This window comes from Eptatretus burgeri, chromosome 19 (genome assembly GCF_056783735.1).
Source record: "Eptatretus burgeri isolate ZD-2024b chromosome 19, Ebu_testis_v1, whole genome shotgun sequence".
Taxonomy (NCBI): domain Eukaryota; kingdom Metazoa; phylum Chordata; class Myxini; order Myxiniformes; family Myxinidae; genus Eptatretus; species Eptatretus burgeri.
Window position 1 is genome coordinate 1287649 of NC_140979.1, and position 24736 is coordinate 1312384.

General features: G+C 46.2%; 1 protein-coding gene across 5 annotated transcripts; it reads left to right on the forward strand.

Moving 5' to 3' along the window:
- Positions 1-6113: 6113 nt before the first annotated feature.
- LOC147008371 (kelch-like protein 10) lies at positions 6114-21768 on the forward strand. 5 transcript variants are annotated; one of them, XM_085864853.1, is made up of 8 exons: positions 6114-6137; positions 6227-6381; positions 7835-8047; positions 11228-11717; positions 14279-14686; positions 18566-18763; positions 19601-19750; positions 21402-21768. In XM_085864853.1, exons 3-8 carry the CDS (start codon positions 7896-7898, stop codon positions 21702-21704), a joined length of 1701 nt encoding a protein of 566 aa, XP_085720979.1. In that variant the 5' UTR covers positions 6114-6137; positions 6227-6381; positions 7835-7895; the 3' UTR covers positions 21705-21768. The 5 variants fall into 5 exon arrangements, with proteins under 5 accessions (XP_085720979.1, XP_085720978.1, XP_085720980.1 ...); XM_085864852.1 differs by lacking the exon at positions 6114-6137 and having other exon boundaries at positions 6144-6381; XM_085864854.1 differs by lacking the exon at positions 6114-6137 and having other exon boundaries at positions 6144-6381; positions 7889-8047.
- Positions 21769-24736: the final 2968 nt, after the last annotated feature.

Sequence of the window (24736 nt, forward strand, 5' to 3'; positions counted from 1 at the left end):
TGTGTGTTTCGTTTTGAGAGAGACAACGTTTAACCAATTAAACAATGGGAAAAGTCTTTCACAGCCAATAAAAAAGTGACTGACATCCTCGTTTACAGAGTAAAAGGGGCAGCGTGCGCATATTGGGGCAACTTTCGTGATGACAACCAAAGATGTCAGTGTGCAAATAAATATATAAATATAGTTTCTGAAATTAACCCCAAAGACATATTCTTCGAGAACACGCCACAACGAAACATGATCAATGCTGTCGAAAGCTTTTACCAAGTCCAGAAAAAATATTACAAAGTCATTTTGATCATGGCAAGCATCCATTAATTCCCGTACCAAAAAAATGTTGCCGAAACGGAATGGCCGGAGATACAGAAAATCTGATCAGGTAGAACGAGATCAGGTGGTGGTGGCGTGGCAGGAGAAGTGAAAAACACATGAACACTCACCACAACACAGGGCATCTGCACGGAGCAGCCATTATGCTATAACCAACTCACAAATGGCCAGCAGGGGGGGGGGCAGTGAGAGAGAGAGAGAGACATTGACATTTTTCATCCCAGCAGGAAGCGCGCGAGACAGAGAGAGATTGACATTTTTCATCCCAGCAGGAGGCGAGAGAGAAAGAGAAACTGACATTTTTCATCCCAGCAGGAGGCGAGAGAGAGAGAGAGAGAGAGAGAGAGAGAGAGAGAGAGAGAGAGAGAGAGAGAGAGAGAGAGAGAGAGAGAGAGAGAGAGAGAGAGAGAGAGAGAGAGAGAGAGAGAGAGAGAGAGAGAAACATTGACATTTTTCATTCCAGCAGGAGGTGAGAGAGAGAGAGACATTGACATTTTTCATCCCAGCAGGAGGCATGAGAGAGATTGAGGGATTGACATATTTCATCCCAGCAGAGAGAGAGAGAGAGAGAGAGAGAGAGAGAGAGAGAGAGAGAGAGAGAGAGAGAGAGAGAGAGAGAGAGAGAGAGAGAGAGAGAGAGAGAGAGAGAGAGAGAGAGAGAGAGAGAGAGAGAGAGAGAGAGAGAGAGAGAGAGAGAGAGAGAGAGAGAGAGAGAGAGAGAGAGAGAGAGAGAGAGAGAGAGAGAGAGAGAGAGAGAGAGAGAGAGAGAGAGAGAGAGAGAGAGAGAGAGAGAGAGAGAGAGAGAGAGAGAGAGAGAGAGAGAGAGAGAGAGAGAGAGAGAGAGAGAGAGAGAGAGAGAGAGAGAGAGAGAGAGAGAGAGAGAGAGAGAGAGAGAGAGAGAGAGAGAGAGAGAGAGAGAGAGAGAGAGAGAGAGAGAGAGAGAGAGAGAGAGAGAGAGAGAGAGAGAGAGAGAGAGAGAGAGAGAGAGAGAGAGAGAGAGAGAGAGAGAGAGAGAGAGAGAGAGAGAGAGAGAGAGAGAGAGAGAGAGAGAGAGAGAGAGAGAGAGAGAGAGAGAGAGAGAGAGAGAGAGAGAGAGAGAGAGAGAGAGAGAGAGAGAGAGAGAGAGAGAGAGAGAGAGAGAGAGAGAGAGAGAGAGATTGACATTGACATTGTTCCTCCCAGCAGTGGGCGAGAGAGAGACAGACATTGACATTTTTCGTCTTTATTGCAATAAGGTTCAATGATCACATGGTAAAAGAGACATTGGTACAGGTATGAAAGAAAAAGAAAACCATTGACGAAAGGGGAATGAGTAACAAAAGGACAATGGCTCAGAAATAATAAATGAATTGTGAGAACACCATCAGCCAGCTTACATGAAGATTGTTTAACACACCATTATGTTTCGAACAAGGCATGATCATGGGTTTCAAACTCAAAATGGAAAGGAGATGAAACCAAGTCTTTAAAATGATTATAACATCATCATCATCCACAATGTCATTGTTCTGCAATTTAAATGCCCTCCATAAATAAATGGAAAGTTTTGCCATCTGAGCACAGGAAGTTCGATAAAACTCATTTTTACACCGGTGAGGAACATTACCCCCAAATATATAAACACAATGTGTAAAAAAAAAAAAAACCGAGCCCCCGAATCACAGGTGATAAAACCTGTAAAAAGGGAGGACAACCTCGAACACTCAAAAATAGCTCGAACAATGGTTTCAGGGACATTGTGACAAGGACACAATTCCGAATTAGCGGAACATATGCGATGGGACAGAACATTGTAAGGTGGGATGTAGTGTGGCGTTTGGTGGTGCGGAAAGGTGAAGTGCTTCGTCGACCTTCGGGGTGTACCACGAGAGGTGCGGTGCGGCCTGGGTGTCCGTCCGTCGGGGTACATTGATAAAACATTGATTACCTATGAGGAGGAACATGGTTAACAGGAATCGATTATATCTCTCTTCCTTTCCTCGTGAACAACCTCAAGAAAGGGGAGAGAGAGAGAAAAGGCCTGCAGGGAGAAACACAGGTAAAAAAAAGTAAATAATATTTGTTTATCATCATCCTCTCACCTGATATTCATTCATTTTCTCTGCTGCCTGACCCACATCACTTCTGTCTTCTCCGTACTCATCTTCAGCCCATTATTCCCAAATACTTCCAATCCCACAGGACTTCCTGCATCTCCCGCCCACTGTTCACCACCACCTACAGAAATGAAAAGATGAAAGAAAAACATCATTATGAAGATGATCGATATTTGTTTTTTCGATAAATGCACGAAACGGACAACGTACAATGTGCATGATGGAGCATGTCGATTGTGAACATGTAATCTGTTAATATGACAACACCGAGCATGTGTTATGGTGAGCAAAGTTACAAAATGGTGGCCTTAGTACAAAATGGCGGCCTCAGTACAAAATGGTGACCTCAGTACAAAATGACGACCTCAGTACAAAATGGTGACCTCAGTACAAAATGGCGGCCTCAGTACAAAATGGCGTCCTCAGTACAAAATGGTGGCCTTTGTACAAAATGGCGTCCTCAGTACAAAATGGTGACCTCAGTACAAAATGGTGACCTCAGTACAAAATGACAACCTCAGTACAAAATGGCGACCTCAGTACAAAATGGTGACCTCAGTACAAAATGGTGACCTCAGTACAAAATGGCAACCTCAGTACAAAATGGCAACCTCAGTACAAAATGACAACCTCAGTACAAAATGGCGTCCTCAGTACAAAATGTTGACCTCAGTACAAAATGGCAACCTCAGTACAAAATGGCAACCTCAGTACAAAATGGCGTCCTCAGTACAAAATGGTGACCTCAGTAAAAAAATGGCAACCTCAGTACAAAATGGCGGCCTCAGTACAAAATGACAACCTCAGTACAAAATGACGTCCTCAGTATAAAATGGTGACCTCAGTACAAAATGGCAACCTCAGTACAAAATGGCGGCCTCAGTACAAAATGGCAACCTCAGTACAAAATGGCGGCCTCAGTACAAAATGACAACCTCAGTTCAAAATGGTGACCTCAGTATAAAATGGCAACCTCAGTACAAAATGGGGGCCTCAGTACAAAATGGCAACCTCAGTACAAAATGGTGACCTCAGTACAAAATGACAACCTCAGTACAAAATGGCGACCTCAGTACAAAATGGCAACCTCAGTACAAAATGGTGACCTCAGTACAAAATGGCAACCTCAGTACAAAATGGTGACCTCAGTACAAAATGACAACCTCAGTACAAAATGGCGACCTCAGTACAAAATGGCAACCTCAGTACAAAATGGCAACCTCAGTACAAAATGACAACCTCAGTACAAAATGACAACCTCAGTACAAAATGGCAACCTCAGTACAAAATGACAACCTCAGTACAAAATGACAACCTCAGTACAAAATGACAACCTCAGTACAAAATGACAACCTCAGTACAAAATGACAACCTCAGTACAAAATGGCGACCTCAGTACAAAATGGCGGCCTCTGTACAAAATGGCGGCTTCTGTACAAAATGACAACCTCAGTACAAAATGGCGACCTCAGTACAAAATGGCGACCGTACGATTTATCATGATTTCAGGTGTGAGTGAGGTGAGGCCAGCTGAGCTTTCCAACCATTGGGTGAATGGCGAACCATTGTTTCATACATATTGGAATCGTCATTGCCGTAAGAATATTTTTAATGTTTTGTGCACTGTACGTACTGTATACTGCATGTTGTGTTTGAAATGTATCACGAAGGGTGGTCCGACGAAGGCAAAGCATTTAATCACAGCTCAACACACGAACTCACGGAAGTTCAAGCACGCTCCCTACCACCGAAAAGCACAACATGTTACAATACTTCCTGTTTAAACTCACACAAACAAATCGAAATCACTTCCAAATGCACTCATGACAGAAGGTGCCGGCTGTGAATAACACCCACGATCTGCGAAGAAACATGGAGTTGATAAATCCCAACCGCAAACATCCCAAATCTTCAAACACACCGATAATGATCAAACGATTCATGTCAACAATTCACTGAACCCCACGTGGTTTCCCCATTTCCTTTTTGTCACCACAAGTAAACGAACAATACCATACACGACCTTGTGGAACCATTGCAGATGTTCATTCCCAGATCTCATAAATAAGGGTCACAAATCCAATTGGATAGGAGGTCTTCTGGAGCGAGAAGAGCGACGGAGCACCCCCTCTTCTGATGATTCCACAGGAGGTGATGGTTCACTTTCCTCCGCAGCAGGAGCTCCCTGGTAAGATCTTCTGGAGCGTTGTCCTCGGCCTATTTAAACTTGAACACCTTCAGCCAATCCCAAGACTTGGACCGACACCATCCACGATCATGAGAGGTACCGTGGATCTCTCGCCACCGTATTGCACATCAACATTACGCAACCGCTCTTTGGACAACAAAGTCCAACCAGCGATAGCCAAGGATTCTCCGAAGAGACCTGGTACCGAAGGAATTGGGTCTTCGTCTCAGATCCTTTGTCGGAGTCCAACCCTTGGCAATATGCCCCACACAGTGACAGTAATCACACTCAGCATCCTCGAACCGGCATTCATCAGGTGAATGGAATGTTCTAGAACTTCGGGAGAGATTTCCATTTGAAGCTTGTCCCCTGGTCCCACGTTCTTTGAAGGTTTTGTCAGTCGGTTTGGCCGGCGACACGAGACAACGCACGACACCGTACGGTTGAGATCCACAAACACTCCACAGTCTTATCTGCGTTGATAGACCGACATGTTGCTGTCCAGGTGGAACAAAACTTCGTGCCGTATTTAGCGGCACCTTGGTACTTCGTCAGTTTCCGTTTTGTCGAAGTTGAAGGGCCACCTGAATTGCAGTCACCCTCAATGTCATTCATTTTCTCACCTCTCTTCCAGAAGAATGAATTCCCAGAAACAGGACATTCCATTGGGACCATCCTCTGTCTGTGCAGAGTAGTTGGTGCTGCCTATGCAGTCTCCTTGGCGATTTGGCACAATCCTGGACGGGTCACCACTCCGACACGGAATACCAGCAAGCTGGCATTCAATTTGCCGACATCTGAAGGATGTCAACCCCACCTGGTATTAATTGAACAGTAGAGTGAGAGTTGAACTCAGGATCCTCGGAACACAAGCCCACCACCCTCAACCGTTAAGCCAACACCAGCAAGACCTTCCAGTGGATCAGGATGGATATCTGGGAGCTCGTGTAGTGGACCAAGGTTTTGGTGTTCGACTCAAAGTTATTTTTAATGGCGTACCCCCTCGACATGTTTGAGATGTCGTGCTCTACATCGTTGTTGGCCCGATCTCTCAACAGTGAAGAATCACTTTTTAAAAATATTAAATAATTCTCGTATCCAGATCCGGATTCGGACCTTCACCAAAACCGAATCAATTCGTCCTTGTCACACACCCAACACGTCCACCAAGTTTCATCCGAATCCGTCCACAACCTTTTGAGATATCCTGTACACAAACAGACAGACATGACCTCGTCCACCTTCGGTGGTGGAGTTTAAAAAGCCTGGAGTAGTGAACAGGATGGAAGGATTCCTGGTGGAGGAAATCATTTCACTGCTCTTCAAACTATTGGAGATGAGGATGTTTGTAATGGTGCAATGGACGACCAACAGGAGCGAGGTGATGAAAGTGTTCCCTTAAACTCAACTGAGAGTTGTCCAAAGGCATTTCAGTGGTTGCTAGGAGACAAGAAAGCCGTTTATTTTATTTTTTTAAACGTTTATGAATAACCGTTTGAATATTTGAACAGTTTGAGGCACAGGTGAGTGGGATGGTCGGGCTGGTTGGTAGACATGTTATATTTAAGGTAAGATGTGCTTGATTTAATGTATTATATCATGCACAAATCAGGGAAGAACTCGGGTCCCTCCCGAACATCCGGTCCTGAGGTCGCTGCAGGTTGCTAAGCATCCACAAACGCCGATTGGCACGGCCAATCCGGGCAGGTTTGCACTTCTTCGCGTGACGACGACTTCACGTTACCTGTGGACGACCGGCTAATTGGGGTCAGTGCTCTCATCGCACACTCGGATTCCTGTCGTGAGTGTGCGCTGGTTAACAAAGCAAATTGTTGGGTGAGAACATCCCGTCTAACCTTAGTTGTGCACTGCGTCGGACCAAGGAAGGAAAAGATAACCGAGACAGATTGTAAATAGCAACAAACTATTATTTATTACAAACACACAAGGAAACAATCATTTAAAAACAAGTGTTTTTTTTTTTCAAGAAAAAGAGGCACGTTCGAGCAGATTTAACCATGGCAAGTATTCTTATTCAATCTTACTGAAACACAAGACTTGGCCATCATTCACTCAGGGGCGAAGAATAAAACACGAAGGACTTGAAATTACAATAAAACTCATGAATAGAGAAAAGGATGAGGATGAGTCTTTGTATCTCTCACTCTCTCTCACCGCAGACAGGTTGGTGGTCTCTCATTCTCCGAACACCTTCTTTCTGGTCTTGCTCTCTCTCTCTCTCTCTCTCTCTCTCTCTCTCTCTCTCTCTCTCTCTCTCTCTCTCTCTCTCTCTCTCTCTCTCTCTCTCTCTCTCTCTCTCTCTCTCTCTCTCTCTCTCTCTCTCTCTCTCTCTCCCCTCGTTCCACGCTTTGTCTCTTCCAGGCACAAGGTCTACGAGGTGCACACGGTCCACCATCAACCCCGTTCTGATAAAACTCTCCAAATCCAGGATCACTGCTCATCTCCACTGATTTATTCTGTCTTTTTAAAGTTTTTTTTTCGACCTTTGGAACGACCTTCCACATTCTCTTTATTCCCATTTTTCCTTCCACGTCTACCCTCGTTAAACCCCCACCCTAATCCCTCCTTCCAACTTTCCGGTTTTCCCTCTTGAGAGTTTCCTTCTCAATCCATCTTATCCACCGCACGCAGCCTTTTGTGGAGCCCCCTCCCAATTCCTCCCCACTCCATTGTTTGTGTCCTGTACTCCACTCCACTCCCACTTCAGTCCTGTAACACCAGATTACTGTATATAATCGATGATTGTGACGTCATATAATTTGAGTGGTGGGGAGTGGGGATTAGGAAAGTGTGGCAGGCTCATGGACAAAAGGTGTTAAAATTTAAAATGGTGGAATTTTTTTTTCGTCTTATCATGCCTCCGCTGACGAAGTCTTATAGTGAAGAATTTACTCACCGATCACACACCATCTCTTCACGAGACCCTCACACACTCAGCACGTGGACTCAACCACCCATGCATACTCAAATTATCGACAAGTTCTCAATGATTCTCCGTAACTAATCTGATTCCATTTTAAGCTATCGCCTCATGTTACCATCCCTCCATTTATGCCTGACGTTGATTTGACCCGTAGACAACGACATCCTCACCTCTCCCTCCCTTTCCCTGATGTCATTACCCTCTCCCTTTGACCTGTGAACCTTGATATCCCACCCATCCCTTTCATCCATCATGTCATCCCAAACGTCTCCCCAGTTCTCCTAAAAGTCCACTTCACGTTATCACGTGACCACGTGTACCATTGTGCAGCAGAACCATGGAGATGGACCGAGAGATGAAGCACAATTGGTGGGACATCATGAACGAACAGAGACTTGAAGGGTCTCTCTGTGACGCCGTCTTCAAAGTGGACGGAGTCACCTTTAACATACACAAGAACGTCATGTGCACCGCCAGCCACTATTTCAGGCAAGGCAAACCGATCGTTCGTTAATGGTCGTCAAGAACAAGTTACAGCTTTGTTGAAAGAGGTTAGATGATGTTGATAAAGTGCAAGTTTCGATTACACATTTTAACCACCGTCGATTTAAAATCGTTGAATACTTCACGTGCCTCTGGTTGATTCGCTTCTCAAGTCGGATGATGCAAGTAGACATTCTCATGGTTTGTAGAAGCGCAGTGGCAGAGGGGGTGGAGGTCAGGGTGGTTTGAAATAGGCAGATGAAAAGGGACAGGAGTGAGGTACTCATGAGGGTGAGAGGAGAAACAAACTTCACACTTGTGATAAAGTAGGACAAGTTAGACCAAACTGACACCGTGGGATCTGGAACGTCCAGCAACTGAGGCCGTCAGATGGAACACCCAGTTTATCGTCCATCCCATGGGCGGTACACACATCGATGGATTGTCCTGCATGCAAAACACCAGGATGACAGTTTATAGCTGCGTACGGATTCGAGCTCACGTCGGACATCCCAATGTCGAGTGTACATAACTCGAGGTTATCCCACAAATTAGAATGATACACGAATTCTGGTCAACCTTTGATTATATTCCTAGCTTTCTTGACTCCATTTACTTTCCTGCCCACAAATCCAACAACAGAATCACTTCATGTGAACCTCCTCAATGTCCAAGTCTTCTGCTCAATACAACTTGTCTTTATTCCCATATTCTCCCACCTGGAGAAACGTTTCCTCTTGTTGGTCCAATATCTTACCTCCACTCATTCAAATGAAGTGGTTCACCACATTCTAACCGGAAACATAACGAGGAAGCATCTCGAAATGCAAAGGCCACCCACATCCATTTTGTACTCGAACTAAACTTGACGAACACAACAGCGAAAAAAAATGTCGATTTTATTAATTGGTGTTCCCCATTTTCTCATAATAAAGGTTTGTTGAAAATTTGATGACAAAAGCCCAAATGGTAATGATGTTCTGGCTTGGACTGACACATTGAAGCTCAATCTACAGTGTCTGTAGAACATCTACACCCCCTTTCAAAATTTTCACCTTTTGTTTCCTCAAATGCTGGAATTAAATTCCATTAAATGAGGCTTTTTCAAACTTTATTTCCACATCGTAACCCACAACTTCCAGGTGAAGAAGAAATTCTACAAATTTTAGAAAATTAATTAAAAATATCAAACTAGAACATCTTGGTGGGATAAGTGTTCACCCACCCCCATTATACAGTAATAGCAATTGTAAATTAGCTCAGGTGTAATCAGTCACCTTCAAGATCACACACCAAGTTAATTGGCCTCCACCTTTGTTAAATTGTAGTGATTCTGATTATTTCAGAATAAAATCAGCTGTTCCTGTAGGGTTCCTCTCCTGGGTGGTGCATTTCACAGCAAAGACTCAACCATGAGCACCAAGGAGCTTTCAAAAGACCTCTGGGATAAAGTTGTGGAAAGGCACAGATCAGGGGATGACTATAAAAATATTTCAAAGGTCTTGAATATCCCTTGGAGCACAGTCAAGACAATCATTGAGAAGTGGAAGGTGTATGGTACCACCAAGACCCTGCCTAGATCAGGCCGTCCCTCCAAACTGGATGACCAAGCAAGGAGGAGGATGATCAGAGAGGCCACCAAGAGGCCAATGGCAACTTTGAAAGAGCTTTATGCCAAAGACTGTTCACTGTGTGCATGTGACAACAATATCCCAAGCACTCCACAAGTCTGACCTATACAGTAGGGTGGCAAGAAGGAAGCGATTACTCAAAAAAGCCCACTTTGAGTCCCGTTTGAGGCATGCAAAAAACCACTCTCGAGATTCTGAAGTGACGTGGAAAAAAGTTTTGTGGTCTGACGAATCCAAGATGGAACTTTTTGGCCGAAATTCAAAACGATACATTTGGCATAAGCCCAGCACAGCACATCACCCAAAGAACACCATCCCCACTGTGCAGCATGGTGGTGGCAGCATCATGTTATGGCGATGTTTCTCATCAGCAGGGACTTGGGCACTTGTCAGGATGTAATCCTGGACTCAGAATTTGGACCGAACTGCATGTAATCCTGGACTCAGACTTTGGACCTCACTGCATGTCATCCTGGACTCAGACTTTGGACCTCACTGCATGTCATCCTGGACTCAGACTTTGGACTCCACTGCATGTCATCCTGGACTCAGACTTTGGACCTCACTGCATGTCATCTTGGACTCAGACTTTGGACTCCACTGCATGTCATCCTGGACTCAGACTTGGGACCTCACTGCATGTCATCCTGGACTCAGAATTTGGACCTCACTGCATGTAATCCTGGACTCAGACTTTGGACCCCATTGTATGTAATCCTGGACTGAGACTTTGGACTCCATTGCATGTAATCCTGGACTCAGACTTGGGACCTCACTGCATGTCATCCTGGACTCAGACTTTGGACCTCACTGCATGTAATCCTGGACTCAGACTTTGGACCCCATTGCATGTAATCTTGGATGAGACTTTGGACCCCATTGCATGTAATCCTGGACTCAGACTTTGGACCCCACTGCATGTAATCCTGGACTCAGACTTTGGACCCCATTCCATGTGATCCTGGACTCAGACTTTGGACCCCACTGCATGTAATCCTAATAGAATCACTTGTGATTTGAAACTGCCTTCCATGGAAAAGCAACATGGGGAGGAAAGAGGATATTTTGCAGAGGGGGGCTGGCGGTTAGCAAGGGAATTGGATCATTTTTTTGTTTGTTGTTTTACAAAAAAACAAATTACAACAACGATTTGGACAGCCATCGGAGACTCACAATGGAGTTCCCTGCAGGAAGTGATTATAGATCATGAAGAGGCCGAACGAGGAGAGAAAGATGATCAAGCTCATTGTGAGCCAAACAGGGAATTTGGGGTACCAGATTAAAGGTCTGCTCTTTGAAAGAAACCCTGGGATCTCAATTGTTCACAAGAGTGAGTGCTCGCCGCCAGTTTAACAATCTCACTCTATAGTGTGCTTTACAATGCTTTCCCCTCTGTTGCCATGGAAACAGATGACAATTGCAGTCACTTTAGATGACCGGACAGTTTCGAGGTAAGTATGCTACCAGTTGAGTGATCTTGTGACAATAATAATGTTTAACAATCATCGTATCCCTGCTTCAAACTCCCAATTGCAACCCCCGAACCACCACACAGGATATTATTCACCAGGACGGTTGAAAGTGAAGAGCAACGCGAGTTTGCGACGAAGGAGGTGACTCCAGACATTATGCGGTCACTGATCGAATCTGCCTACATGAGGCCCGTGCACATCACAGAAAACAACGTGGAGAGATTGTTTTCCGCTGCCACTCGGTTTGCTTTCCCAAGGGTCGTCCACCACTGCTGCAACTTCCTGAAGAGTCGGCTGTCCCCTGAGAATTGTATCGGAATGCACAAGTTTGCGAAGTCATATTTTAGTGAATGCCTTGAGCGAACGACGTACGAGTTCATCTTGTCGCACTTCAAGGACGTGGTGGAAAAGAGTGAGGAACTTGTGGAACTTGTTGTTGATGACCTGGATCAGATCATCTCAGAAGACACCCTCAATGTGAACAAAGAAGAGTTTGTGTTTCACTCCATTGTGAAGTGGATCGGTCACCAGCCGGACAGCCGAAAGATGTACATGACGCGTTTACTCCCCAAGGTATTTGCTTTGCCCATTTCCTTTCATTCTCATTCACAGTTTTCCCAAAGATTCAGGTGTAAATTTAAAAATTATTTTCTAACTTACCACCGGTTATTAAAAAGTAATTTTCTGAGAATTAATTCCAACTGAAAGGCGAAAGCGGCCAGGCCAGCCAATAATGAGAGTGGTGCTGATGGTGCCCGTTGTTGTTGTTGTTGTTGTTGGTATCCCCATGCCTTCCTTGGAGAAGGTATCATGACAACAACAGCCAAAGCGAACATTTCTGTGGTCGTGCACGTCCATTTTATCGGACATGGTGAGAGTGCATGTACGTAATCACCTGTAACTTGCTGCTCAGGTGACTTGAGAAACTCGGCGTGGCCACATCTTGAGACTGCCAGTCATGGTGGAGATTATTGATCAAATAATTTATTCTGTTCTCTATTGGCTTGAGCGATAGGGATGATAAACTGCTGATCACGTTTCATCAAGATGCCCAGCTTTCACCTCTCACGCCCGAAATCGGTCGCGACCTTCATCACCCGGTGCTTACGACCAAAGCAATCCGGAACGATTTCAGGAATTTATAATTCTGCCCAGAATGCCACCAAATGAGTGGCTCTCTCCTTTCAAAAAGGCCTCATGGGATATCCAACGTCCACCGAGGATGCTGTCGTACAAGAGACCCTGGTTAACGCCTCTCTGGAAGGACGGTGAACTCATCGATGGAACTCCGTGCCGATGAATCACCAGGGATACTGTTTGTGGTGAGGAATTACACTTGGACGAGAGAGCTCATGATAAAGGATGAAAACTTCAGACATACCTATTACTCAGCACAAACACATCAGGAATTCCAAACAATACTCATCAACAGTTTGTGTTAAATGATGCATGGATGAAAGTTATATCGCCAGGTTGGGGGATCTGGAAAGGTTTGGCCTGAATGTTTGAGAACGCTGTGTGCGCGAAGCGAGAGATGTGGTCGTACCACCGTCATGGCAGGGATGCGTGCGAAGAGGTTGGTGGCAACCACAACCAATGTACTGATTGATTGGATGACTTTCTGCACGTTCAACGTGCCCTGAGAGGAGACCCGATGCTCCGTAAGGGGTGGGGTTGGAGGAGACAGGGGTGTGGTGGGAGGGGAAGTGGTGGAGTGGGAGGAGACAGGGGCTGTGGTGGGAAGAGGTGGGGTGTGAGGAGGCAGGGGCTGTGGTGGGAAGAGGTGGGGGGGGAGGAGGCAGGGGGTGTGGTGGGAGGGGAAGGGGTGGGGTTGGAGGAGACAGGGGCTGTGGTGGGAGGGGAGGGTGGGGGTGGGTGTCCAGAGGGACTGGGAGGGGAAGGGGTGGGGGTGGGAGTCCGGAGGGACTGTGCTGGCAGGGAGAAGTGGTGAAGTGGGTGTCCAGAGAGACTGCGTTGGGAGGAGGGAGGGTGGGGTGGGAGCCTGGAGGGACTGTGGTGGGATGGGAAAGGAGTGGGGTGGGTATCCAGAGGGACTCAGGTGGGAGGAGGAAGGTCTGGGGTGGGAGGAGGCAGGTGATGACGAATATTTCATAGGTCATGTGGTTTGGTGTCTCTATTCGATTGAAGGAAATAAATTAAATAACATTTTCTTGATAAAGAGGACGTTGTGGGTCAGGTGTCCGATCGAAGCGGGGTTGTATCGAAATGAGGCGTCATGGTACCCGGCAATAACTGCTCGCAGTTATAAAGCATTGCGCCTCTCGTTGTTATTATTATTATTGTTATTAGGAATAAGTACTCCACAACACCCCGTACAGTCTGGACTTGCCCTTCTTCCATGAACTACCATCTATTCGGGCCCTTGAAAGATCACATGAGAGGCCAGCACTATGAAAACGATGAGGCAGTCCAGGTGGCCGTGCGTAGCTGGTTGTGAAGTGTAGGAACGGACTTCCACCTCAGCAGGATTTTAAGCTCGTGCAGCGCGTGCAGAAAAGCGTGGATCATTCTGGATATTTTGGAGGAAAGTAACGTGGTCCGTCCAGTTATTCTTGGCAATATGAGTTTTCTTCCATGTACCTTTGTTTTACTGTACAATGAACGTGCTGATGACTTCCGGTACGGCCCTCATGTATAATAGGACATGATTCACCATCTCATGGGGGCAATGGCTCCACAACATAATGAATTACGTGTTGGCGTCATCCAGGCTCGAACTTTACCAGCTTACTGTTACTACATACAGAAAGCATCTCAAAATGCGAAGCCCATCCGCTTTGTGTTCGGACTTTTTCTTCCGTGTGCTGAACAGTACTTTTGACCTCTTGACCTTTTGACCAAATTCTTAACTTGACATCTCCATATTCTTTCAATAAAGCTTTGTTCAAAATTTGATGACAACAGCTCAAATGGTAAAATTTGTCACGGCCCAAACAGACACACAGACACAGACACACAGAAGTGATTCAAAACACCGTCTCCCGCTGTACGGGGGGTAACGGGCTAATGACGCTCAATGTTAGTGTGTTTAAGTTACCTCGGTTATCCGTGGTTACACCAGCATGTACGGTTGATCTCTCTGTGCCATCCATTAACACGCCCATTTCCCATAGGTTCGCTTTGGCGTACAGCCCTCCAATCGCTTGATCGACGTGGCGAGGTGCAATGAATACGTGAAGAGGTCAAAAAAATGTCACCGTCTTCTCAATTTCGCAAGCAAGCTCCAGAAAGATTCGAACCTCAGATCGAAACACCATTCCGCGTTGACACGGCCACGCTTGCCGTCTTCTGTCCTGTTTGCCATCGGTGGCTGGAACGCCGGGTCCCCGACCAATGCCATTGAAACCTACAACCCAAGAACCGATACCTGGGTCAACGTGACGCCGGAAGAGGAAGCACCGAGGGCCTACTTTGAAACCGCCTACCTCGATGGATTCATATATCTTGTGGGTGGCTTTGACAGTTTAAATTACTTCAGTGATGGTCGACGATTTGACCCGGTCAACCGCGTTTGGAAGCAGGTTTGTTATTATCAATTGTTATTCCCTTATCTTAATAATTTAGCGCTCATCTTAGTTTAGCTCTTAAACGAGCCTCGACATTGTGTACAATTTTTTTTTGTAAAAACCTTTACCATTTTGAGTGTCTTGAGAAGATATATATATATATATATATATATATATATATATATATATATATATATATATATATATATATATATATATATGTATTCAATTGATCCCTCCCATACTCCAGCCGAAGAAGCTGCATCAAGAAGAAGACCTACACAAGGTAAGCGCTATGCTGTTTTGAACCCTTCCGAAAGTTCCTCCACAACTATAAAGATGTTCACACATCGTACACACATGATAATCCCAATGCTACCCCCCCCCCCCTCAGCTACCAGAGCGGTTTCATCGCTTGTTGGCGAATCTTCAGCAAGAGCCCAGACAGTGATGCATACCAATGAGGCTCCCAAGCATGTACCACATCCAAATGTCAAAAACAGTCAATATATAAATAATAAAGAAAGACCTTACCTTGTGTATGCCTTCTAAGGTTGCTTTATGCAGCTTCTTCGGCGAGAGGAGTGTGTGAGGTGTTCCGTCCGAGGTGTGTAGCATTGTATGTACTATGTGTGAACTTCTAGTTGTGGAGGAACTCTGGGAAGGGTTCGAAACAGCAAAAGCGCTTACCTTGTGTAGACCTTCTTGGGTTGCTTCATGCAGCTTCTTCAGCTGGAAGAGTGTGGGAGGCATCAAAAAAATGAATTAAAAAAAATCTCTATCCAATCCTGAAGAGATTAAACTCAACACTGTGATACTTCAAGGAGGTTACATGTCAGGAATACCTGCAAAAAACATGTACAACTCAAAATTCTCTGGATACAAAAATATTCAGCCCCTCAGGTCAGTACCTGGTGGAAGCACCTTTTGCAGCAATGACTGCTCTGAGTCTTTGTGGGTAGGTCTCCACCAGCTTTGCACAGTGAGATGGTGAAATCTTTACCCACTCTTCATGTGAAACTTCCTCCAGTTCGGCCAAGTTTGATGGGGATCGTCGATGGACTGCAATCTTCAAGTCTCGCCATAAATGTTAAATTTGGTTCAAGTCAGGATTTCGACTGGGCCACTCAAGAACATTTATTTTCTTCTTGTTCAGCCACTGCATTGTGGCTTGAGATTTGTGCCTCAGACCATTGTTCTGAAATGTGTATCCCCTACCCAGTTTCAGATTCATGGCTGACTCTAGCAGGTTTTCATAAAGGATTCTCCTGTACTTTGCACCGTCCATTGTCCCTTCTATCCTGACTAGTTTGCCAGTCCATGCTGATGAAAAGCAGCCCCAGAACATGATGGACTGCAATCTTCAAGTCTCGCCATAAATGTTAAATTTGGTTCAAGTCAGGACTTCGACTGGGCCACTCAAGAACATTTATTTTCTTCTTGTTCAGCCACTGCATTGTGGCTTGAGATTTGTGCCTCAGACCATTGTTCTGAAATGTGTATCTCCTACCCAGTTTCAGATTCATGGCTGACTCAAGCAGGTTTTCATAAAGGATTCTCCTGTACTTTGCACCGTCCATTGTCCCTTCTGTCCTGACTAGCTTGCCAGTCCCTGCTGATGAAAAGCAGCCCCAGAACATGATGTTGCCACCAACATGAATGACAGTCGGGATGGTGTTAACTGTATGATGTGCAGTATTCGGCTTGCTCCAGACGTACCGGTTTGAATTTAGATCAAAAAGTCCAATTTTCGTCTCATCAGACCATGTTCTGCTAATTTCGGCTAAGGAAGGGAAGAGGTCGTTTAGGAGTATATACTGGGAAGCGGATCTGTAATAACAAATTCCACCATGTGACTGATGAATATTTGGTCCTGAACAACATCCCAAAATTATTTGATTTGCTACATGTGTACGTACATTATGTTTGTCAAGTATTATGTTAATCGTCTTGTCGATGTGGTTTGTTGTCTGCTGGTATGCATGATGAACAAAGTGATCAAAGCATTTCCCCATATTTGGGCATGAACACGTGTGTGATATAAAATTAATAAACGGTGATTAAAATATTGTTGCGAATTCGCGCCCGCCGGCGTGCGAGCGGCCACTTAACTCGAATCGCGGCACGTCGCCCACCGGACGGACAATTCTGTCGTGACCCTCTCGGACTAACGCCGGGAACTAGTCATGGGTGGGCCTTTCGGCCTCACCACGATCGTGCCAATCGGCCCCCCGCGTGGGATAGGGTTGTTCGCCAAATTCGACCTATCTAAGTACCCACACGGAGGGCAGACCGGGCAATCGCACCTCGCCGCAGGTCGACTCCGGACTCGGGCCACTTTAAGCGACCCGTTCCGTACTATCGGGATAACCGAGCAGTGTTATCGTCAACCTCGACGGTTCCGATTAATTATCGGGCGTATTTCGCCCCTACCAACCCTTTACGTGAAGTAAGATGGAGATTCAATTAAAGAAAAGACGAAGCGAAACGGGAAAAACAGTTCAACATAATTCACATTTATTCCGCGGCACACGGAAAGCACACATATACAATTACAACAATTATGCACCAAAAGCAATTGCAACAAAAGAGACACAACAATGCAGATCTACTGCCGACTACGCGAGCACACGGCAACACTTACACAGTTTTACTTTACAGACGGCGCCGACAACACATATACTCAAAAGCAAAAGAAAAGGGCCACCCTCAACGACAAGGGGGCATACGTGGTCTGTGGGCGCGAGACCGGGCGGAGCCTACCCGTCTTGTGATGAGCCGCAAATGTCGCGGCGGTGCCCCGACGCTGCGCTCCTCCGCGGGTTTCGTTGGCACTGATTGGAATGGGGTGGGAACGGGGCCCCCTTTCCGCACTATCTCAGCGCGGGGGGGGGGGAGGGGGGAATTGTTGATGCTCTGGGGAAAGAGTATAGCTGGCTTGCTTGGGTCCCATGACGAGCGACTCCACTGCGACCTCGACCGCGCTCCCGGCTTCCCTTCTCTGCAGCTCCCCGACAGACTCCGAACCCCGACAGACTGACTCTCCTCCAGACCCATCTTGACTGCTGCTGCCACACTCCGCCGCCGCCACACCTCTCCAACTCGCCCGAGCCCAAAACTCTCCCGCTGCCACACTTCTCCAACTCGCCCGAGCCCAAAAAAAACTGACTGAATTCGCCCCGCGCTCAGCGCTTTATAGTACGGCAGGAGAACCCACATGCAAATTTCTGGATCAGAACGAGCTCGGGGGTGGAGCCACGCTCGCCCATTGGACGGAGAAAAAGGGGCGTGAATCTCCCCTGATCCTCGAATTTGCATATATCGATTCTACTCCGACGCGCCTGGAGGCGGGGCCAAACCGCCCCGCGCTTGCTGATTGGACGGATCAGAAGTGGGCGTGTATCATTCCTGATCCGACTTCTCCTCGGAAAGGCCGCACTTTGTACCCGCGGCTCGGCGCGCGCCCTGTACGAGGCCAGGACAGCCTGACGCTCGGTGCCCACAAGCGGTGCGGGAATGGCGGCAGAAGGAGAGGCGAAGGTAGTGGAGGGTCCAAAGTGCTGGTCCATGGCCACTGTGACGCTTGGAATGGCGGTGATGCCATGTTTTCGGGAGCGAGCTGTGAAGGTAAAGGTCGTGGCTGTTGGCGTTGTTGTTGTGAAGCAGCGTTGTGGTTGGTGGTTGTTGTGTGATGGCGGTTGAGACGTGGTTGGTTCAAAATAAAGATAGAACAGAAAAACGGCTATCTTAAAGGGTCGCAGCCCAAATGAATCACATTTATTCCCTCTAAACAACGGGTTTGGGCTAACTACACATATACTTACAGAGATATCTCACCTACGGGACCTAAATGGTGGTTTGCGAATTTCCTCAACCACAACAATATTTTTCCAGATTGCTCCAATGTACGTCACGCGTTGTTACATCAGCATTGCTGTGCATGATAACCTCATCTACGCCCTCGGAGGATTTGATGGCCATGAACGCGTAAATTCAGCTGAATGCTACCATCCAAGAACCAATCAATGGACCATGGTCGCGCCCATGAATGAAAAACGCAGCGACGCGGGTGCATCCGTACTCGGTGGCAAGGTAACACCACATTTGAAATAATTTCTTCACATTATAATTTTTTTCTCCTTATCACCTCTGCCGTCGAAGGTGGATGGAGGTTATGTGTTGACCCCCTGTTTGTTTGTCTGTGAGTGGGATGTCTTAAACATTTGTTGACGGATTCGGTCGAAACTTGGTGGACGGGTTGGTTGCGTGACGACGACCAATTGATGAGATTTTGGTGAAGATCCGGATTCAGTAATTTTTTTAAATTTACAAGTGATTCTGAGAGAGAGAGAGAGAGAGAGAGAGAGAGAGAGAGAGAGAGAGAGAGAGAGCGAGTGAGGGTGGAGAGAGAGAGAGTGAGAGACAGAGAGAGAGAGAGAGAGAGAGTGAGAGAGTGAGAGAGTGAGAGAGTGAGAGAGTGAGAGAGTGAGAGAGTGAGAGAGAGAGAGAGAGAGAGAGAGAGAGAGAGAGAGAGAGAGAGAGAGAGAGAGAGAGAGAGAGAGAGAGAGAGAGAGAGAGAGAGAGAGAGAGAGAGAGAGAGAGAAACAACAACCAGAACGATGTTTCAAAATTGCGGATGGGTTCCAACTAAATTTGGGGATCAGTTGGTAGATGACAAGAACACACTGATTCGATTTTGGTGAAGGTCAAGATGCAGATCCGGCCTATCAGAGGGATACAAAACATCAACTGTTTCGCCTGACGGAGGTATGCGCGCCACCGAGTGCCGTTCTAGTTTCCACTGCGATGATCCTCATTGTCTTTGTTATACTTCTTCCCATATATTTCACATTTCTTTTCAATGTGAAACTGATACATTGTTTGTGGGAGATATTGTGCTTCTCACCTTGATGTTCTCTTCCGCTCTAGATATACGTTTGCGGAGGCTTCGATGGCATTGAATGCCTCGCGAGTGCGGAGTACTTCGTACCAGAATCAAATGAATGGACGGAAATCTCACGAATGAATAGCTGCCGGAGTGGCATTGGTGTCATTACGTATAATAACCTCATATACGCTGTGAGATACCGCAAACAATCCATGCACAAACTTCCACTCACCTTTTCTATTGTTCGCAACACTAAAAAGGTCAAGCAGTCTGCATGAGGATCCTAGTAGGTGTTGTGAACCATTGTCTTATCGCCATTGGATTTTTCTGTATTTTTCTCCATCCATTTTCACTTCGAACCTGACAAGGTCCCCAGTCCCTGCTGATGAGAAACACCCCCATAACATGATGCTGCCACCACCATGCCTCACAGTAGGGATGGTGTTCTTTGGATGATGTGCTGTGTTGGGTTTGTGCCAAACGTGACGTTTTGTATTTCGGCCAAAAAGTTCCATCTTTGTTTCGTCAGACCACAAAACTTTTTTCCACATAGCTTCACAATCTCAAGAGTGTTTTTTGGCATACCTCATACGGGCTAAAGGTGGGCTTTTTTGAGTAATGGCTTCCATCTTGCCTCCTTATCATACAAGCCAGACTTGTGTCGGGCTTGGGATATTGTTGTCACATGCACACAGTGGACAATCTTTGCCATAAAGGCCTGCAGCTGTTTCGAAGTTCCCATTGGCCTCTTGGTGGCCTCTCTGATCAGTCTCCTCCTTGCTTGGCCATCCAGTTTGGAGGGACGGCCTGTTCTCGGCAAGGTCTTGGTGGTACCAAGTGCCTTCCACTTCTTAATGATTGTCTTGACTGTGCTCCAAGGGATATTCAAGGCTTTTGAAATATTTTTTTAGCCATCCCCTGATCGGTGCCTTTCCACAACTTTATCCCGGAGATCTTTTGAATGCTCCTTGGTGCTCATGGTTGAGTCTTTGCTGTGAAATGCACTACCCAGTGGAGGAAACCTACAGGAACAACTGATTTTATTCTGAAATAATCAGAATGACTACAATTGAACACAGGTGGAGGCCAATTAACTTGGTGTGTGATTTTGAAGTTGTGTGATTCACGTATTCGCGGTTTTTCACAGGATTTTTGATTTTCCCTGATGTATCACGAACCACCGGTAACATATCCCCCTTTTTCCCATTGAAACAACATCCCAACATTCGCGGATTCGACATTCACAACATTTTTCAGGAAAGTATCCCCCACGAATGTCAGGGTCCAACAGTGTAGCACGATATATCAATAATTTATTGGGCCCGATATGTTTTCCTGGATCAGGCATTGCATGTCGGAGGTATGAGCTCAACCCAGTGCTCTTCTCGTATTACAGATGCAATCCCTGGAGTTTCGGCTCCATACATACATACACACATCGCTCCATGACAGTAAGCCTCAAAGATTCCACGATGCCTTTTATAAAGATTAGTTTGTGTGCCAGTAGTTGGGTCAGCTTACAGATTTCTTCTCTGATGGACACTGCCAGATAGCTTTGCATCACACACGTGACGCCCTGATCTAAAAAGCCAAGTAACAGACAAGAGAAGACCAATGATAAATATATTTTTTGCTGAACCCTCAAACATAAACGGTTAAAGATACTTGCATGTACACACATTGATATCCGACATACGGACAAAACTATTATGTTTGAATGCATGAGTGGGTGAGCAGGCAGGTAAAATTGTCAGGTAGGCTAGGTAAAGGAAAATAAAGAAAGGGACTAACCTCTTGAGTAGATGCTGGGTATAAAGAGGACGTGTCTTTGTGTTCACACAGGTCGGTGGCTTTGACGGCGAGGAACGTCTGTGCTCAGTCGAGGCATACAATCCATCAGACAACACCTGGACTCTCGTGGCATCGATGTTCAATCCTCGGAGCAACTTTGGCCTGGAGCTCCTTGATGATATGCTGTTTGTTGCAGGGGGTTACGACGGCTTAACGACCATCGATAGTGTCGAATTTTATGATCATCTGACAAATGAATGGAAGCACGCCCAGGACATGGGCATCTGTCGCAGCGCACTGAGCTGTTGCGTCGTGAGCAAATTGCCGAACGTGCACCTGTACATAAGTCATTGAATTGTGACAAATGGAGCCACAAAAGAAAAATTCAATAAAGCAAAAAGCTTGTTCGTGCCTTCAAGCCAGTGGCGTGATGAGAACTTTTGTTTCAAAACTTTAAATGTTTCGGTTTTCAAGAAATTGTAAGCACTGAGTGCACTGAAGATGGTGAAAGTGGAGTGGGGTTGTCTCACACTGTCCCAAGGACATCAACATGAGTCAATCACAATGTCGGGACTGACGTCACGTGTAGATGAGGATTTGTAATGGATGCAGATTGATTCCCCTCCATAAAGGTCTTTCATGAGCTCGTTCTCCGGAGATGATCTGTTTCGAAATACTTGAAAATTCATTTCCTCAATACAGCTTCCTTCGGCTGGATTTCAACCCATAACATGTAGCCGGTCCAGTGTCCTCACCTCTAATATGCCAAGTGGGCATCAGGTGACCTCATTTCTTCATTTCACAAATAATTCTCAGTAGAGTACCAGGAACATCCCCACCACTCACTTTTATTGGTCCCCAAACTGGTTTCACCAGAGGGGACTCTCAGTTTGCTTTATGTCCGTCCAGCTGTCCCACCTGTGGTTTTTCAGACTTTACCCAAAATCTATAACTTATTCAAGTGAAGCTTGGTGCACGGCTTTATTAGGAGAAGTTACAGAACAAGTTGGAGTATCAGGGTGTTTCATCAATTTTTCACAGAGTTATGTGAAACTTATTAAACTTACAAGATATCACATCGGTCGGTGATAAGTTTGTAACTATCTCAACTGGGTTAAATGGTCCAACGAGACCAAGCTTAACTTCAACCCGATGTGATGATTCTCTGCTGACACGTTGGAGTCATTGAAAGATTTCTGGAGGATCTTTTGGAGAGTAGGCCATTGTGTGTCAGCAGCACCTTTGACTAATGTCCCTTCCTGTCATTGTTCAGTTCAGAGTAAGAATAGGGTTAGTGTCAACACCATGTTTTTTTAATGACCTTTACATGGCAAGAAATGAGATTGTATATATATAAATATATAGTGTTCCAAAAAGACATGGACAACTTTGGTTGTTAATATGTTTTGGAATCACAAATGATACAACAACACCCTTTGGTTTATATGACACAAAAACTGATAGTGTTGTGCACACCATCAATACAATTCAATGTGAGCTCCGTTTGTTGTGCGCGGACATCAAGGCGGTACCCGAGTTCTTGCCATGTTCGGCTCACCATGTTTGTGTCCACCAGTGTGCATGCAGCTGTGATCCGTCTGGTGTTGCATTGTTTAGTGGCCCCACCCCCATTGGGCTTATTGCATTATCTAGCGGCCCCACCCCTATTAAGCTGATTGCGTTGTCTTGCGTTGCATTGTCTGGCGACCCATTGCGTTGTCTAGTGGCCCCGCCCCCATCAGGCTGATTGCATTGTCTAGCGGCCCCACCCCTATCAAGCTGATTGCGTTGTCTTGCATTGCATTGTCTGGCGACCCATTGTGTTGTCTAGTGGCCCCGCCCCCATCAGGCTGATTGCATTGTCTAGCGGCACTGCCCCCATCAGGCTGATTGCATTGTCTGGCATCCCTGCCCCCATCATGCTGATTGCAATGTCTGGCATCCCTGCCCCCATCAGGCTGATTGCATTGTCGAGTTGCTCCGCCCCATCAGGCTGATTGCATTATCTAGCGGCACTGCCCCCATCAGGCTGATTGCATTGTCTAGCGACACTGCCCCCATCAGGCTGATTGCATTATCTAGCGGCACTGCCCCCATCAGGCTGATTGCATTGTCTGGTGTCCCCGCCCCCATCAGGCTGATTGCATTGTCTAGTTGCCCCGCCCCATCAGGCTGATTGCATTGTCTAGCGTCCCTGCCCCATCAGGCTGATTGCATTGTCGAGCGGCCCCGCCCCCATCCGGCTGATTGCATTGTCTAGCGGCCCCGCCCACATCAGGTTGATTCCATTGTCTAGCGGCCCCGCCCCTATCAGGCTGATTGCATTGTCTAGCGTCGCCACCCCCATCAGGCTGATTGCATTGTCTAGCGTCCCCGCCCCCATCAGGCTGATTGCATTGTCTAGCGGCCCCGCCCCCATCAGGCTGATTGCATTGTCTCGCGGCCCCGCCCCCATCAGGCTGATTGCATTGTCTCGCGGCCCCGCCCCCATCAGGCTGATTGACAGTCGTAGAATCTCCCACCCCTCTGATCCCTTCCTTGACAAAGGAATGCAATTTTGTGGAATTCTTTCAATCTATTAATATTTCGATCAGTTTACAATTCCCCACTATAAAATACACGAGGTTAGTGTTTAAACCGAGTTTGTAGCTTAAATAAATTTTGAGTTCAGCTGTCAGAAAAGAATAAGAAGAATGACAAACAGGCCCTGATGGGTCTCATTGTTCTTGTTCAGCGATGATGTCCCAAAGTCTGATGAGTGTGATCGGACGAGGAATTCTCCACACGTGACTGGTCGCTAATTGTTCGGTTTTTAGTTCTATCTTGGTGGATCATTTTGAGTATTTATGTTGTGTTGAGACAATGGAGTGTCTGGGCCATCCCTACTTTCGAAGTTTACCGACTTCTTCATATTATATTCATCACAAGTTCAGGTCCAGCCTTGTCGACCAATGCAGTTGGAAAAGGACTGAACGTCACATTGAGTGGGTGCTTCGCGATGCGGCACCCCCGCGTGACCAGGACAGCGTTCACAGTGACGTCACATTCCCACGGAAATCAAATTTTCACAAATATCGATTAAGAAAATGTCGAAAGCTGTCACTAAACTTTTTAACGTTGATCAAAAAAAGAAAATCATACAAATTAATATATAAGGAGAAAAATATTGTTATTGATGACGCAGTGAAGTGATTCGGGTGATGAAACAGATATCTGTGTGTTGTTGGTGGATCCGAGGAGAAGAATTCCTTCCGTTCCTCCACGTTTCAACCAATCAAAACGACGCATCGCCTTTCCTCCTTGGTCATTACCATCCCTCAGAGGTTATCGCCACCTCTCCACTACTTTGACCAATCAAAGCTCGTTCTGATCCAGAGTTTGTCAGA